Source organism: Asparagus officinalis, chromosome 3 (genome assembly GCF_001876935.1).
Source record: "Asparagus officinalis chromosome 3, Aspof.V1, whole genome shotgun sequence".
In the NCBI taxonomy this organism is placed as follows: Eukaryota; Viridiplantae; Streptophyta; class Magnoliopsida; order Asparagales; family Asparagaceae; genus Asparagus; species Asparagus officinalis.
In genome coordinates, this window is record NC_033796.1 from 22,537,872 (window position 1) to 22,554,114 (window position 16,243).

The following is a 16,243-nucleotide window of genomic DNA, read 5'->3' on the forward strand; positions in this document are numbered from 1 at the left end:
ATCCTGTAAGCCATTCTTTCATTTGTTCAAATCTTTTAATTTTTTTTACTGATGTGGCTAAACTTCTGTTCATTTCGTTTTAGAGGNAGTGCATACGATGATCGGATTGCTCTATTATCTGTGTCCAAGTCTGCCAGAAACAATATTGTTGATGAGGTGAGTTCCTGCAGTTGAGTTGATCAAGCATGCCTGAAATAGTTGATTGTCCATATTTTATGTAGCCAATTTTCTTTTTTTCTAGATGCGGTCCATCTAATTTGTTAAAGTACTTATTTCAGATTTTGAAGATCTTCCCATGTCATAATTTCAGAAAATTGTCTACCCACCAGAAAATGAAGGAGAGACAAATGCTGTAAAGGAAACTTCAAGAGCTGATGTTCGTGGTACAATTTGGAGCATGTGCTTTATTCCAAGTGAAGATAAGAGAGGACATAACCCTATACTGGCAGTTTTAATGAACAGGTACAGTTTTCTGGTGTCATTTTAAGTATACTTTTAGTTCATATCATTGTCTAAAATATCCCTGGTATATCGGCTAGTATATCCTTTTGTAAGGCTTGCCGCAAAATAATACGCCGTTAATATCCTTTACTGTTTTTTGGCAATTTTGATGACATATTCTCGATATGTCCGATATATTAGCCGATATGTCATTTTATATGAGTCATCACCGAGCAATATAGTTCTGCGAAAATTTCTTTTAAAGTTTTTTAAACAAAAATTTCAGGGCTTTTCTTAGCATATTCTAGTAAGTACCTCCTATAAATTTAGTAAGTTTCTACAATTGGTTAGTGATCCTAAACATATATTCTATGTATCATAGGTACCTCTATCGGATGCGGTGTACATGCCCGACACGTACCTTTACCAAAACTTCTTGGACACTTCTTAAATATATGCATACATTTTTCAGACGTATACTCAGTTATATAAACATGTTCTAATTGAAAACACTCATATACTTCTTGCATGTGTATCCTACTCCTGCACTTTACATCTATTTGTTACATATTGATCTCATGTAAATGAAAAAACAATATTTATCTTACATAAATTATCACGTACCTTTACCAAAACTTCTTGGACACTTCTTAAATATATGCATACATTTTTCAGACGTATACTCAGTTATATAAACATGTTCTAATTGAAAACACTCATATACTTCTTGCATGTGTATCCTACTCCTGCACTTTACATCTATTTGTTACATATTGATCTCATGTAAATGAAAAAACAATATTTATCTTACATAAATTATCATATATAAACATGTTCTAATTGAAAACACTCATATACTTCTTGCATGTGTATCCTACTCCTGCACTTTACATCTATTTGTTACATATTGATCTCATGTAAATGAAAAAACAATATTTATCTTACATAAATTATCAAAAATAGAAGAAATAAAAACAATATTTTATGAATATTTTATAGAATAGTTTAATTATTTTGAGTGAAATTAGGAATCTTTAGAAGGGAGTTTCATGAATTTTTTTCAGTACTTTTATATTCTTATGTGGATGTTTTTATCATATAAAAGTATACTAGAGTTAGCATTAATCTTTAATTTATATTTTTTTATGAAGTCTATCAATGATTAGGAATAAACTTCATATTCTCTTTTGCATCGTTTTAACATACTTTAAATCAATCATTTTGCCATATTGGTTTTAAATATTCACCTTCCTTGTATAACACTATTTTAATATTTTTTACTTTGCAATGCTATACTTTCTCAAATAAAGCTTAGTTTCATATCGGTCAAAAATAATATGAAAATTTAAATTATTTTTAAATTATATTTGTTTTTTGTCAATTCAAATATCAACATGAAAATTTAAATTGGGTGTATCCCATTTAAAAAAACATAAAAAAATAATCGGGATGTAAGAGTTTAAAGAAAAAAATAAGCACAAACTGTCAAAAATACTTAATCATGGTATTAAATCACGTGCATTGCACGTGTGTAAAAACTAGTAATAATAAAAAGGCTCAGAGAAAGAGTTGCAAGAGATTTCCACGGAAGAAAATAAGCAAATAGATGATAAAGACCACTCAAAGCCAGCAGTGTGCGTTGGTGCTAATCATTTTACCTTGTCGAACCATTTCACCCAAGAAAGTAACAACTCATCATCAAAACACTAAGCTTCTTACAAACAAACATATGGAAATAACATGATAAACATTACTCTAGTCTAAACATGGTAAATATTTTTCTAGTCCAAAGAACTCCATTAAAATGGGTGCGCTAACAATTTTTCATGATTTCTTTTTGGGGGGCAAAACCTCAAGAGTTGTTCTTAGGTGCTTCTAATAGGAGACAAGAGTACGTTCAATATCATGAAGATCCAACTAGATTTTACACAGACAGCATACAATTAAACATTGAAGTACAAAACTGACCAACATGTAATAATGTAGAAGAACTTCCTCAATGAATGCATACCTCAGAAAATGCTAAAGCAACAGGCTTATATATAATAGATATCCAATAACAAGAAAATGAGCAACTAGGATGATACAGGGGACTCAAACCCCCACTTAAAACCATTTCATCAAAGAAGGTAACAACTTATCACCATTTCCTAAAACAAACAACTTGACATGAGAAGACTGAGCTTCTTGCAAACAAACTCGCACAAATCAACAATAAACAATAAACATCATTTTGATTTCTTCCCTAGCTTCTTTTTAACAACTTCATCAATATACATTATACCCTTGCCCTTGTAGACCTCAGGCGGCTTGCAGCTACGAACAGAAGCAGCAAACTGGTGCACCCTATGTTTGTCTAATCCAGTGCAGCAAACTATGTTGGGTTTGAAGCAAAACACTCGGACAGCAGGAGGGACAGCAAACTCCACCTCGTGGCTGTAACCTAGTTTCAGGAAAAGCTGACGGCCTTCTGCTTCGGTTCTAGCTTTGAATCCAACTCCCACAATTTTGAGAAACCGAAAAAATTTAGATTCCATATGTTTTCTAATTCAGCTTTCCTGCTAACAAAATAAAAGCTAATTAGAATTTATGCAAATAGGGTGCACAACATTCAGATTCAAGATGAATAACACTCACCAAAAACTATGGAATATGGTCGAGAAAGTCACAGAAAGAAATAACAAAAAATGGAAAAGATGAAAATTGATGTTTCTGTAAAGATGGTAAGGGTGATACACATGACACAAATTCCTTCTACAAAATACAATTAACTTACATGAGTAAGTCATTGACATTCATTATGGATACAACATTCCTTATTAATCTGTTGGGCAGTTAAGAAATGAAGAATGAGAGTAGCAAAACGAGAATGTTACAATGAACTCTTAGAGATATACTATGAGATAGGATAAGAAATAAGTGCAATCATAAGAGGTTAGATCTTCCTCATATTGAGGATAGTATGAGAAAATCAATTAAGATGGTTTGGTCATGTGCAACGGAGGCCACAAAATGTGCCAATCAGGATAGGAAGTAAAGAGTATAATTGATGGAGCAAAGATTAAAGATGATCTAAGAGAACTTATAAAGTTAAGAAGGATCTAATAGTGATTAACTTAAGGGAGAAGATAACCCTAAAACAAAACTGAACAAGAGAATATGATTCATGTAGCTGACCCCAAAAAAAATTGGGATAAAAACTTTGTTGTCATTGTTGTTGTAGGCATACAACATTCAGCTTCAAGATGAAAATAAAATTCATCAAGAATTAGGAAACTTAGTTGAGAAAGTCGATGAAAAAAATAAAATGAAATCACTGGTTTTTAGTGAAAACTTCTACTTTTATATCTATTGTATTTTAATGAGCATGAGAAGGGACATGACACAACTTCCAAATACCAACGATGAGTACATTCGATAATAAGATAATTACAACTATTTAAATGAACAAGTCATTGATAGTTTGGTACTTGCTAGAAGATCAAATTTTATGAGGTTTATTAATAACTTGAAATCTTGAACAAGTTAATCTATGAGTATCATTCATCTCTAGTAGAGTAAATACATGTTCATAAGGTTAAGGACATATTTGGCAACTTTGGATTATAATTCACTTGGCTTATAATCCACAAATGGATTCTAAACCAAGTGGATTATAAGCCAAAGTATATGGTAAATTTAGTGGATTATATTCCATATATAATAGTAAAGTGTTTGGCAAATGGGTGGCCTACAAGCCTTCATTGTTGTCAAAATAATCAAAAATATTTAATGGAGTTGGAGAAAGATAAATGGGTTTGATAATTTTTGGAATGATGATAGCTATATTAGTCTTTCACTCGGTCAAACCTTATGGCTAATAAGCCACCAAAATATAAGCTAGATACTCTTAGCTTTACTTTTGTTGGATTATAAACCAAAATAAGTCATTTACGATACATGTTGACCACTTGTCAAACATGCTCTGAGTAATACCAAATAAACAAAGAAAAGAGCCATGACAACTAAAGATTCGTATTTTTAGTTGTCCTCTCTTACCAATAGGGTATTTTTGAAAGCTCTGGCATCAATAAACCCCTTTCTCTCGCCGGAGGCAAGAATTCTGACATGAATTGTAATATTTTTTTAAAACTTCTTTTACCCCCGACCTCTCAAAGTTATTATATCTACACTCTCCTTCTCCTTCAACCTCACCGGATTTAAATTTCTTTCATCCCTTTACCCAATAAGACCTCTTTCACACTATCATTCAATCATCAATAGAGCCTCATCCTTCTATTTCAATCTCCTCCAATTCAAACCCAAACTCTAATCCAAACAAGGGGTTGATCATCTTGAGATTTTTGAGCTGCCTTAACACTCATAGAGCTTAAAGATGGGCTTGGATGTAGGTTGTTGGGGTTGAATTAGGATTTGGGTTTGAATTGGAGAAGGTTGAAGGAGAATGAGAAGGTAGATACAATATATTTGAAAGGTCAGAAGAAATTTTCCCAATAAAAAATTACAGTTCCCACCAGAATTCTCACTGCAGGGGAGAAAAAAGATCTTATTAATGCTAGAGCTTTTAAAAATACCCTATTGCTAATAGGAGTTAAGTAAACCAATCTAGTATTTTTAAGTAAACCAATCTAGTATTTTAGCCGAGCCAGGAATGGAGTTTTGATCCATCACGATATGGGCTAATATGAGGAGACTGGACCACACAAATCTTGGAAGGGGAACCAAACAAGTATGCACACAGTTCTTTTAAAAAGAAACTTGCAATTCACCAGCACAAAAACACTCTAACCAAATAAAAAAACACATCCTATACATCATTTATAACAATAAAGATCTAACACTCCATCACGAATGTGCAGAAACATTATTGAAGTTAAAGATCCAAAGAGATCAATTCTCAAAAATGTTGGGATATCAAGAGCATGAGCAGGACACGGATATTTATAACTATTAACAGATCAAGACAAACATGAACTTTGAGTCTTTTTTTAACAGAAAATAACTATCAAATATGCATAATTCCTAAATTTTTATGTATTAACAGCTGACTGTGCATAATGGACAACTTTGGTAAGTTTAAATAAAATGCTTAAAACTCATTGGTGGACATGAAGCCCTCAACACAATAATCTCTCGTTCTCATTCTACTATCAAATCAAAATAAATAAATATATATGAAACTTTGCCATATATTTATAAACATCCATGAGTTGATTCAAATAGGATAAACAATATCAAACAATTATCTCAAGGAATTTTTAACCAGCACTATAATGATTTCTGCTTAAATATCACGAATCATCCAAGTAAAATCATAACCAATATATTAAAAATCAAACAATTATCTCAATAATCATAAAGCAATATATTAAGAAAATCTGAAATTTGATTGACACCCACATTCAAACATATTATAATTCAAGGTTGTTGATAGCGGATCGCGGCGCGTCGCGGCGAGGTACCGCTAAGGCTATATCGGGCTATTGCGGCGAAATCGCGGCAAATAGCGCACAATCAAATAGCGGTCAAATTTAAATATATTTAAATATCCTAAATAATAAGAAAATTCATAAAAAATCTAAAAATTCAATTAGTTGTAAATTTCTTGTATTATCAGTAAATAACAATTAGTAGGCTTGTTGTATGAATAAAACTATGAAGAAATTCAAGAAATATAGCATCATAATATGTGTGATAGGCTGATAGCGGGTTTAGCCGTTTTTAACCGCAAAAATCTGTTTTAAACCGCGAAAATCCTCTTTTAACTGTGAAAACCCGCTTTTAACCCGCTAAAATCCGCTTTTACGCGCTATTCGAATGAATAGCGGATTTTCCCGCTTAAGCCAGCCGTGAAACCCCTACGCGTAGCGCTGAAGGGCCGCGACCGCTATTCGCGCCGCTATAGCCCCGCTATTGGCCGCTATTTACAATACTGCATACATATATATGTTAACACACATAACATACATATACATAGTTGTGTCCCCGTACAACCTGCAGCAACATACCATACAGTGGTTACATTTTTGTATGCTTAGATTTCATTAAGTTCGTTTAGAGTACATTTTAGGACATTATTATACATGCACATCATCTAATATAGCACTCCGATATTTACTGCATATCCTCGATATTTCTCTGATATCTGCAATCTGATATGGATTTTGGTTGTCTAATATTTCTCTGTTATCCGACATTTAAAACCTTGGTTCATATGATGTTCTTGTTATACATGCTATACTATGTCCTCCTTATATGTTCTACAATCCTACTATTCAGTTAAATGCTTCCCAATTTTCACTACAGAGATATTTTTCTTTATACAATATGTTGTAATGTCACCACAGGAAACCCATTGGTGAGAATCAAATAGTATTATTTGAATGGAATCTAAGCACACGAAGTATCCATGTTATCTTTCGGTATTCAGAAGCTGGTCCTTTAGCACACCATATTTCAGCAGTTCCTCATCTTTCAGGCTTCGCTTTGCTTTTCAGAATTGGTGATGTTCTTCTTATTGATATGAGAAACCCCCATTCTGTTAGTTCCATTTACAAAATGAATCTTGATTTAGATGCTGCAGCTGAAGAACAAAGTTCTTTTGAAGATCCCTGCAGAGGTTTGTTTGTTGATGATGAAGGTATGTCCAATGTGGCTTGTGCTTTGTTGGAATTGAGGGATTCTGGGGATGACGATCCCATGAACATTGATAGTGAAAGTGGAAGATCAGTTTCTACGTCAAAGTACATTGTTTCTTGGAGTTGGGAACCTGTTGGATCAACTAGTTCAAGGTTGATTTTTTGTTTGGACACAGGAGAACTGCATATACTTGAAATTTGTTCTGAAGTTGGGGGAGTCAGAGTTTTGTCTAACTGTGTCTACAAGGGTTCACCTTGTAAGACGCTTCTTTGGATTGAAAGTGGATTTATTGCTTGTCTTGTTGACATGGGAGATGGCATGATTTTTAAGTTGGAAGATGGAAGGTTGCTATACAGAAGTCCAATTCAGAATATAGCACCAATTTTGGATTTAGCTGTCGAGAATTTCCCTGATGAGAAGCAGAACCAAATGTATGCCTGCTGTGGTATGAATCCTGAGGGATCAATAAGAATAATTCGAAATGGTATCAGTGTAGAGAAGCTTTTAAAGACTGCCTCTACTTATCAAGGGATAACTGGTACATGGACATTGAAGATGAAGAAAAGTGATGCTTATCATTCTTTTCTTGTTTTGTCTTTCGTTGAAGAAACCAGGATACTTTCTGTTGGTCTGAGCTTTAATGATGTCACTGATGCTGCTGGTTTTCTGCCTGATGTCTCCACTGTGGCATGTGGCTTGGTGGCTGATGGATTGCTTCTGCAGATTCACAAGGGTGGGGTGAGACTTTGTTTACCCACAACATGCGGTCATCCTGAAGGAATTCCACTCTCTGCACCAGTTTGTACTTCTTGGTATCCTGGTAACATGTCCATCAGTTTGGGTGCTGTTGGACATACTTTTTTCATTGTGACTACTTCTAATCCTTGCTTCTTATTTGTTCTTGGTGTTAAACATATATCAGCATATCAGTATGAAATATATGAGATTCAACATGTGAAACTGCAGCATGAAGTATCTTGCATATCTATACCAAGAGAAAGTATCAAACATGACCAATTAGCATTAAATTTAAATCTAGCACAAAAGGATCATCAAGTTGCTCTGCAGAATGCAGTTGACAATGGTATTACTTTTCTGATTGGTACACATAAACCATCAGTAGAGGTCCTTTCGATTGTATTTGGAGTAGGGTTAAGCGTCCTTGCAGTTGGAACTATTTCAATAAATAATGCGCTAGGTACTCCTGTCAGTGGCAGCATCCCTGAAAACGTGAGGCTTGTATCAGTGGACCGGCCCTATATTCTTGCTGGCTTGAGAAATGGAATGCTACTTCGTTATGAATGGCCTGCAGCCTCCTCGATTCCTCTAGCAGAACAGAACAGACAATTTGACTTTTTTAACAAAATAGATGCTTCATCGTCACAAATGATGGCTTCTTTCTCCTTTGTTAATGTCAAGAAGAATGCTGAGAATTCTAAAACAGTTATTCTGCAATTGATAGCCATCCGTCGGATTGGGATAACTCCTGTAGTTTTGGTAGCCCTCCATGATTCCCTTGATGCAGATATAATCATTCTCAGTGACAGGCCTTGGTTATTGCATTCTGCAAGACACAGTCTTGCTTATACTTCTATCTCATTTCAACCTGCCACTCATGTGACCCCCGTGTTTTCTGCTGATTGCCCCAAAGGAATTTTATTTGTTGCCGATAATAGTTTACATTTGGTAAGAGGCCTTGTTGATAAATCCATTTATGTTTCACTTTCTCATGGCAGTACTCTTTTCTTATCTGTCATGTTTGTCTTGTTGAAACTGAAACTGTTTCTGTTTTATCCATTTAAATTATCGATGGGAAAACTGACTGAGTTACATTTGATAGTTATTTATGGAATCATAATTAGCTGTACTTTATCTAGTTTTTTTTTGCTTGTACTTGTGTCTGCTTTATGTTTTATTTTTAAGGCATATCTTCCAGTAGTTTGGACTTAAGAGAATCTAGGAGACAACAGTATCTCGTATATTTTCCAGAAGGCAAAGTATATTTAAAACTTGCCTTCTAATAAATTATCTGATTTTGTATCAAAATCATGGCCTCAAGTAATCTTTTGACACAAGTATCATAGGGTATAACAGGATATATGTTAGGTAAATGCTTATTTTGTTTAACCTCTTAGCAGTTATTGGAGGCGGTAGTGAACTCAAGTTGCCCTCCTCTTGGGACATCTAGTAGTGGAGGGAGATTTAATGCAGAACTAATCATCCCCTCATCTTGCATTTAAACTTTTCTTCTAATAAAATATCTGATTTAGTATCAAAATCACGGCCTTGAGTAATCTTGTGAGGACATCTTGAGAAAACCAGCTGATTTATGTGCTTTACACAAGTTTCATAGGATATAACGGGATATATTGGGTAAATGTTTTTCTTGTTTGATCTCAGTAGCTATGGGAGATGGTTCTGACCTCAACTCACCCTCTTATGGGACACTGAGTTGTGGAAGTATATTTAACGCCGAGCTAATCCTCCTCATCTTAGTCTCTCTTGATAACCGTCTTAGGAACAAAGAAGGATTATGTAAAATTTTATGGGGTATATCCCCATTGTATTGCATATGCCATAATTCGTACTTCAGATACTTTACCACATCAGAACATGCGACATACCATATGTTAGGTGGTCTCATGTTTTACGCTTCTATGGGCTACCAGTGCATGGTTTAATTCCTTAAAAAAATTATAGGACCACAAACAAAGTCGATGCAGCCTAGCCTCGTCCATACTTGGATTGCTGCTGTATCAAGCTATGTCTCAAATTTTAAACTTATAGCAACCTTATAGGCTTCTAGATATCATGAATGGCCATTTTGCAGGATGTTTTTTTATATATATAAAGGCTATTGTCACTTATTACATTTTTTGGTTCTTAGGGGAAAATGTATTTTTAAATGCAAAGAGAGCCTTAGCCGACATTATTATAAAAATGAATATTGAAACCTGAAATTTCTGTCTATGTATACTATTAAATTGCTTTCTATAATTAGATTTGTGAGTTAAATTTGGGGAAACTCGGCAACATAATTAGGCGTATTAGAGATCTGGTTCTATATTACTATATATATATATATATATATATATATATATATATATATATATATATATATATATATATATATATATATATATATATATATATATATATATATATATATATATATATATATAATATATTATATATATATATATATACTATATATATATATATATTAGCCAGCTCAAATATGCGCCAGCTGCAATTTTCAACTGTATGTTCTCTAGTTCATTTGCTAAGTCATTTGATTTTGAATGACATATAGCTGCCCAAGGTTGCTGAGGGTATTCACAGCTGTAGCGGGTAGCAGTAACAGTAAAGAGCCATATTAATGTGTATTGGTAGTGTAATATTTTGATCAAAATATGATATTGAGACCATTGCATGTCAGATTCTTCAAATACTTCCAAGCTTACCAGGTTGCATATTAAAACAGATTGTCCCAAAATTTTAGCTTATACTAGAGCATTGTGGAGTATAGGAAGGTCAATCTCTGGTCTCAGTTGCTGTTGAGTTTACAGCACGAAGCCATTTAACCTAAGCCGCTTAGAGATACTGCTGCCAGAGAATGTCAATGATGCCGTTCAACTTAATTACCTACAATCCTATGAAGATGGTATTTACTGATATAATGACCATTTTGTACGTCATATTGGCTATAAGAATTGATTACGTGGCTAATTTTGACCGGTAGGACTAATGCCATTTGTAAACTGTCCTTAACATTTCTCTACATCAAAGTTGCATACTATCTCAAGATTGCCTGTGATAACTTTGTTTGTAACAGTGTATTTGTCTTGTTAGTACACTGTTGTCTGTTACAAATGTTTTAGTATCCTAAATTGAGATATTGGCTATTGTTTTCGACTGGATGGGCTTCTACCTTATGGATTTTTGTTGCAAGCTGTTATTCTTTCATCACAGCCGCTGTTTCATCAAAGTAACTTTTAATGCTTTCTTTTTAACTCCTTTGCAGGTGGAGATGGTTCATGCTAAGAGACTTAATGTACAGAAGTTTTCGGTTGGAGGCACTCCGCGGAAGGTTTTATACCATCATGAAAGTAAAACATTGCTGGTGATGAGGATAGGACTACCTGGGGTTTGCTCATCAGATATATGTCGTGTAGATCCCTTGAGTGGCTCGGTGCTCTCAAAGTTCGTGTGCGAACCTGGGGAAACAGCAAAATGCATGCAAATTGTCAAGGTTGGAAATGAGGAGGTTTTAATTGTAGGAACTAGTCAAGTATCTGGACGGATAGTCATGGCTAGTGGTGAAGCTGAGAGGTTAGCATGCCTGTAAATTATTTATATTCTACTTGTTTTTCCATAAGGGCTAAAATATATTATACTTTTACATGTTTGATTAACCTTAAATATCAGGTCTGTTGCCACTTGTAAGTCTAAAATTCTATGCAAATTTATGCATTTATTTCCATTTTCTGACAATCTTGAATAATGGTTGTCAATAGTAATTTGTATATTTCATTTTGTATTTTTCTACTGCATTATTTTAAAAGCCATTTTTCTCTAACTATTGAAAGCCCTAAGATAGTCTTGCGACAAATAGAGTTAGCTGATTTCTATCTATTATCTGAAAGGGATTAGTTTAATCCCTCATATTTTATTTATCATAGGTTGCGAATGAACCTGATAAGGTTGCAATATTTTTGCCATTTTTGATGTTAGAATCAACTAATAAGACTGCTTTATGCAACAGCACCAAAGGACGTCTTATTGTGTTAAGTCTGGAAAGCTCACAGAGATCCTCAGATAGCAGTTCACTGATGTTCAGCTCTAGTTTGAATTTGCCTTCCCATATATCTTCTCCTTTTGGCGAAATTGTTGGGTACGCAACTGAACAGTTATCAAGCAGTAGTCTCTGCAGTAGCCCAGATGACATCAGCAACGATGTGGTTAAACTTGAAGAAATGGAGGCACGGCAGTTGCGGTTAATCTTTCAGGTTCAACTGCCTGGTGCCGTACTTTCTGTCTGTCCATACTTAGATCGTTATTTCTTGGCATCAGCTGGCAACATCGTACGTTATCCTTTTTATTTTATTTTTTTATGCAAGTTTGTTTTAGATGCCGCAATCCTGTTATGAAAAAGATCAGTAATATGGCTATTACTAATATTCATTTATTTCTATCTAGCAGACATGTTGAATTTAATACTGGAAACATAATTATGAATTTTGCATGTCAACTTGGATAACTTCTGGTTTTGCTGTCCAGTATATTTAACATAGAATTTTGTTACTATCAGGTCAATGTATTTGGTTTTCTAAATGAGAACCCACAACGACTGAGAAAGTTTGCTACGGCAAAGACACGCTTTGCTATAACGTGTTTGGCTACGTATTTTACAAGAATTGCTGTTGGTGATTGTCGGGATGGCATCCTTTTCTACTCGTACCGTGAGGTATGATTATTTTATTCTCCATGCCCCAATTTCTGCCAATGTATTATGCTTTATATTGTTAAATATATCCCATAGATATTTTATCAAATAACAAGCAACACTGGTCTTATTTGTAGGATAATAGAAAATTAGAACAGATGTATTCTGATCCAGTACAAAGACTGGTTGCTGATTGTGCACTTGTGGATATGGACACCGTTGTAGTATCAGATCGCAGTGGGAACATCTCCGTTCTTTCCTGTGCGGATCATCTAGAAGGTGCATTATGCTTTCAAATTTTCTGGGTTACCTGCTTATCTGGATGCATGCTATTCTTGTTGATATGCAATTTAAAATTCATCTTTATTTACATGTGAAAGCAGAACTATCATATAAATTGATATGCAATTTAAAATTCGTCTTTATTTACATATGAAAGCAGAACTATCGTTTAAAATTTTAATGTCACCAATTCACTTATGATGTTTTTTCTTTTACTGACTTGTGTTTGTGGATGGAGGTATACAGCCTTAAAGCTTTCATGTGAAATATCTTCCTATATATTTCCTTTCTATTTTTAATGTTACTTTATGAGATTTATGCCTGTTTGTCTTTTAAATTTGTCGGTTACATCATCCATGATGAACTGCAATTTATCTGTCAGCTTTTGTTATAAAATTTGCTTCCACTAAAAGCTTGTTGGTTTGTGTTAAACCTTCAGAGTTGCAAAGGATCTTATCATTGTTTGATTTCCCCCCCTTGTTGCAGGTAGTGCAAACCCAGAGAAGAATCTAACACTAAACTGCTCATTTTACTTGGGAGAAACTATTATGGGCATTCATAAGGTAAAAACTTGAACATTATCATTGTTAGTATTAATGCTGGTTGTTAAATGTTAAATGGTATTCAAAATTCTTATAAAGATGGAAACTAAAACATGATTATGTTGAGATTTATTTTAGTATAAATAATTAATTTAAAGGGATACAAGGAAGGGAACAACATTTTCTTTGTTATTAAACTGTGTAGTATATTTATTCCAAATGTTTATTTTAAACATGTTTGTGCTTGAAAAGATAAGTATATTGGGGGTAGGAGTGATATTTTGAAGGTCTCTGGCACGAAGGTATAGGTTTAGACATATCAGTATTTCGGTTTCTAGTATGTTTGCCCGTGCTTGCCTGGTCATTTTGATAAATTTCTTTTATTTTAATTATCCTCCATCGGGTTCAGGAATTCTCTCTTTTCATTTTGGTTTTCACTTTGTGTGGAGTCAGATTAGACCCTTCAATTTTAACTTATTCAGTTATCGTAACTTTCTTGCAGGGTTCGTTCTCATACAAACTTCCAGTTGATGATATGCCGAACAAGTGTAATGGTGCAGAGAGAGCATTTGAAGATTCATACAACAGTATCGTGGCTGGTACGCTGCTCGGAAGTGTGCTTGTTCTGATTCCCATTACGAGGTTGGTTCATTTTGATTTCCTGTTATATTTGCTGTCAGACTGCTTGTACTGTTATGGTTTGCTAATTTTTCTCCATTAACTTCCTCATGTTTGATTTCCTGCTATATTTACTGCTTGCACTGGTATTGTTTGCCAATTTTTCTCTGGACTTCCTCGTGTAGTAGTCCTATAGAATTATGAAGGCATCCAGTGGTTTTTTTACTTACTGAATTTAGTCTCAATCAATTAATTCAAATTTTGTTAATATGCAGGGAAGAGTATGAACTGTTAGAAGCTGTACAAGCAAAACTTGTGCTTCATCCATTGACTTCCCCTCTGCTAGGAAACATCCATAAAGAGTTCCGTGGGCGTGGACCACTGGTAAGCTATTCTCACCAGTTTGAGTTTGTTTCATACAGTTAGCCATAAGTTAATTATAAGTAGTTGGGGAATTGTTTATCCCCCATTTGGTTGCACGCGTTAGCCCCTTTTTTGCTGAAAATTTGTATCAAATTATTACCACATTAGTCATCAGATTGTTGCTGTCTGCTAGATTCTTGTTCACTGCTTACTTTCCAGTTCATATATTTGTGGATTGCTTGTTTACTAGTTAATAAAAATTTTATGTTGATGCTTCCATTCCATTTTATCTGATGAAGATGGAATATTTGTCTATAAACTTTCAAGCTAAATCTGTGGCTACTTGAGAAAAAAGTTAAAAATATCTGATTAGCCAAACTTTTGAAGAAGGTTTTCTGTAAACACCCATGTAATTTGTAATGTTGCACACTTTGGTTATTACCTTGCTGCCGTATTGGGTCATCCACCATTCTGATGTCATCTTTTAACACATTATTTCTTTTCTTTTCTTTTTCTTTTTCACTTTTTTGTTTGGCGGATAACATCTTTAGCACATTAATTCAATCCAGTTCTAGATGTATAAAAAACTTTTGGAATGTGGTCAAGATGACTATCAAAATGATATAAAATTACTGAATAAGAAGGATGTGGTCTCATATTTTGGTTCTTCACTCTTTGTCCTCATATTAGGAAATTCTTGCACTGCAGGCAGGACCTACCATGCTTGATGGGAACTTGCTTGCCCAGTTCTTGGAGCTGACAAGTATGCAGCAAGAAGACGTGGTTACATCATCATCCACCGCCCAAAGTTCTAGGGGCACAATACCAGATTCTTGCCATGGTTCTCCTATTTCTGTCTGTGAGGTTGTTCGGGTGCTTGAAAGAGTTCATTACGCCCTTAACTAGAAGAATATCAGTGTTTATCACATTTTATATCACGAGGTATTTTCCGGGGAGAAAGAGACAACAGGGTGGTGGTGGTGACGTGCGATCAACAAATAATTTTGCATGAATACGGACTTTAAGGTAAGATGCATACCAGAATGAGGTTACTGGGACCTAAGCGGGAGAAAGTTTTAGTCAGATGTCTCGAATTTGTATCGTAACTTTGATTGCTTTGCCGTAATGAATTTAATTGGTTTTATACGTGGACAATCCCCCTTGTCGGTTGCATCTGCATATTATCGTTGTCCAAAATGCTCCAAGCTGTCATAAATAGATGTGTATTGTTTCATCTTTAATGAACGCATATAGATAGTGAAACTGAAATGAGGGATTTTTGCAGCGACTGATTTGTTTGTAAAATAAAGACTAGCCCAGGTCGAGTTCGATAAAACTTGTTTTTATTCAGGCCCCGGTTTGATAACGAAGGGTTTGTGTTTGATGATATCACGACCACTGAACAAGCATGAGTGCAAGTTTATGTTGGACAAAATCAATCGTGACACTTGATCATTGCTGTTCGATTTCTGTTTATTTGGTTGGTTCTGAATTGGGATTGAGTTCCTTTTTTTTAATAAATTAGATTAGATTAGCAAGCATAAACACAACAAATCTGTGTTCATTAAGCTCAACGGAGGAAAAAAACATAGCCTGTTTGAGTTTCACCTACTTTACCTTCTTTAGGGGTTAATTTGGACATTGTGGCTGGAAAGGATTATAAAGGCTACAGAGTCTCCGGTGCTGGTTCGTCAATGTATTCATAAGGTATGACTATATCCACGTTCCGACGTTTGCATTAGCATTTAGCTCTGTAACAAACAGATCTATATGATCGCATTTAGATTCTGCTTTAAATTCCACGGTTTACTTGTGCAGTTTACATGGGAAGTGTCAAGGCCAAAATTCAGTGAGCTTAATCTGCATGCCGTTGTCATTTTCCTCCAACAGGATAGTTTGGTTAGACGTCGTT

General features: G+C 34.6%; 2 protein-coding genes across 2 annotated transcripts in view; one reads left to right on the forward strand and one right to left on the reverse strand.

The window, feature by feature from the left end:
* LOC109834766 (splicing factor 3B subunit 3) overlaps positions 1-15,681 on the forward strand; it is a 24,549-nt gene extending 8,868 nt beyond the window's left edge. The window contains exons 7-17 of the mRNA XM_020402786.1: positions 90-156; positions 311-462; positions 6,789-8,766; positions 11,105-11,412; positions 11,846-12,164; positions 12,392-12,547; positions 12,664-12,805; positions 13,295-13,371; positions 13,853-13,992; positions 14,244-14,352; positions 15,040-15,681. Coding sequence (XP_020258375.1) covers positions 90-156; positions 311-462; positions 6,789-8,766; positions 11,105-11,412; positions 11,846-12,164; positions 12,392-12,547; positions 12,664-12,805; positions 13,295-13,371; positions 13,853-13,992; positions 14,244-14,352; positions 15,040-15,237 — 3,646 coding nt within the window. The 3' untranslated portion in view covers positions 15,238-15,681. The remainder of the gene's footprint in view (positions 1-89; positions 157-310; positions 463-6,788; positions 8,767-11,104; positions 11,413-11,845; positions 12,165-12,391; positions 12,548-12,663; positions 12,806-13,294; positions 13,372-13,852; positions 13,993-14,243; positions 14,353-15,039) is intronic.
* On the reverse strand, positions 2,462-3,025 carry LOC109833365 (60S ribosomal protein L6, mitochondrial-like). The gene has a single exon (XM_020401018.1). The coding sequence runs from the start codon at positions 2,976-2,978 to the stop codon at positions 2,670-2,672; it is 309 nt and encodes a 102-aa protein (XP_020256607.1). The 5' UTR covers positions 2,979-3,025; the 3' UTR covers positions 2,462-2,669.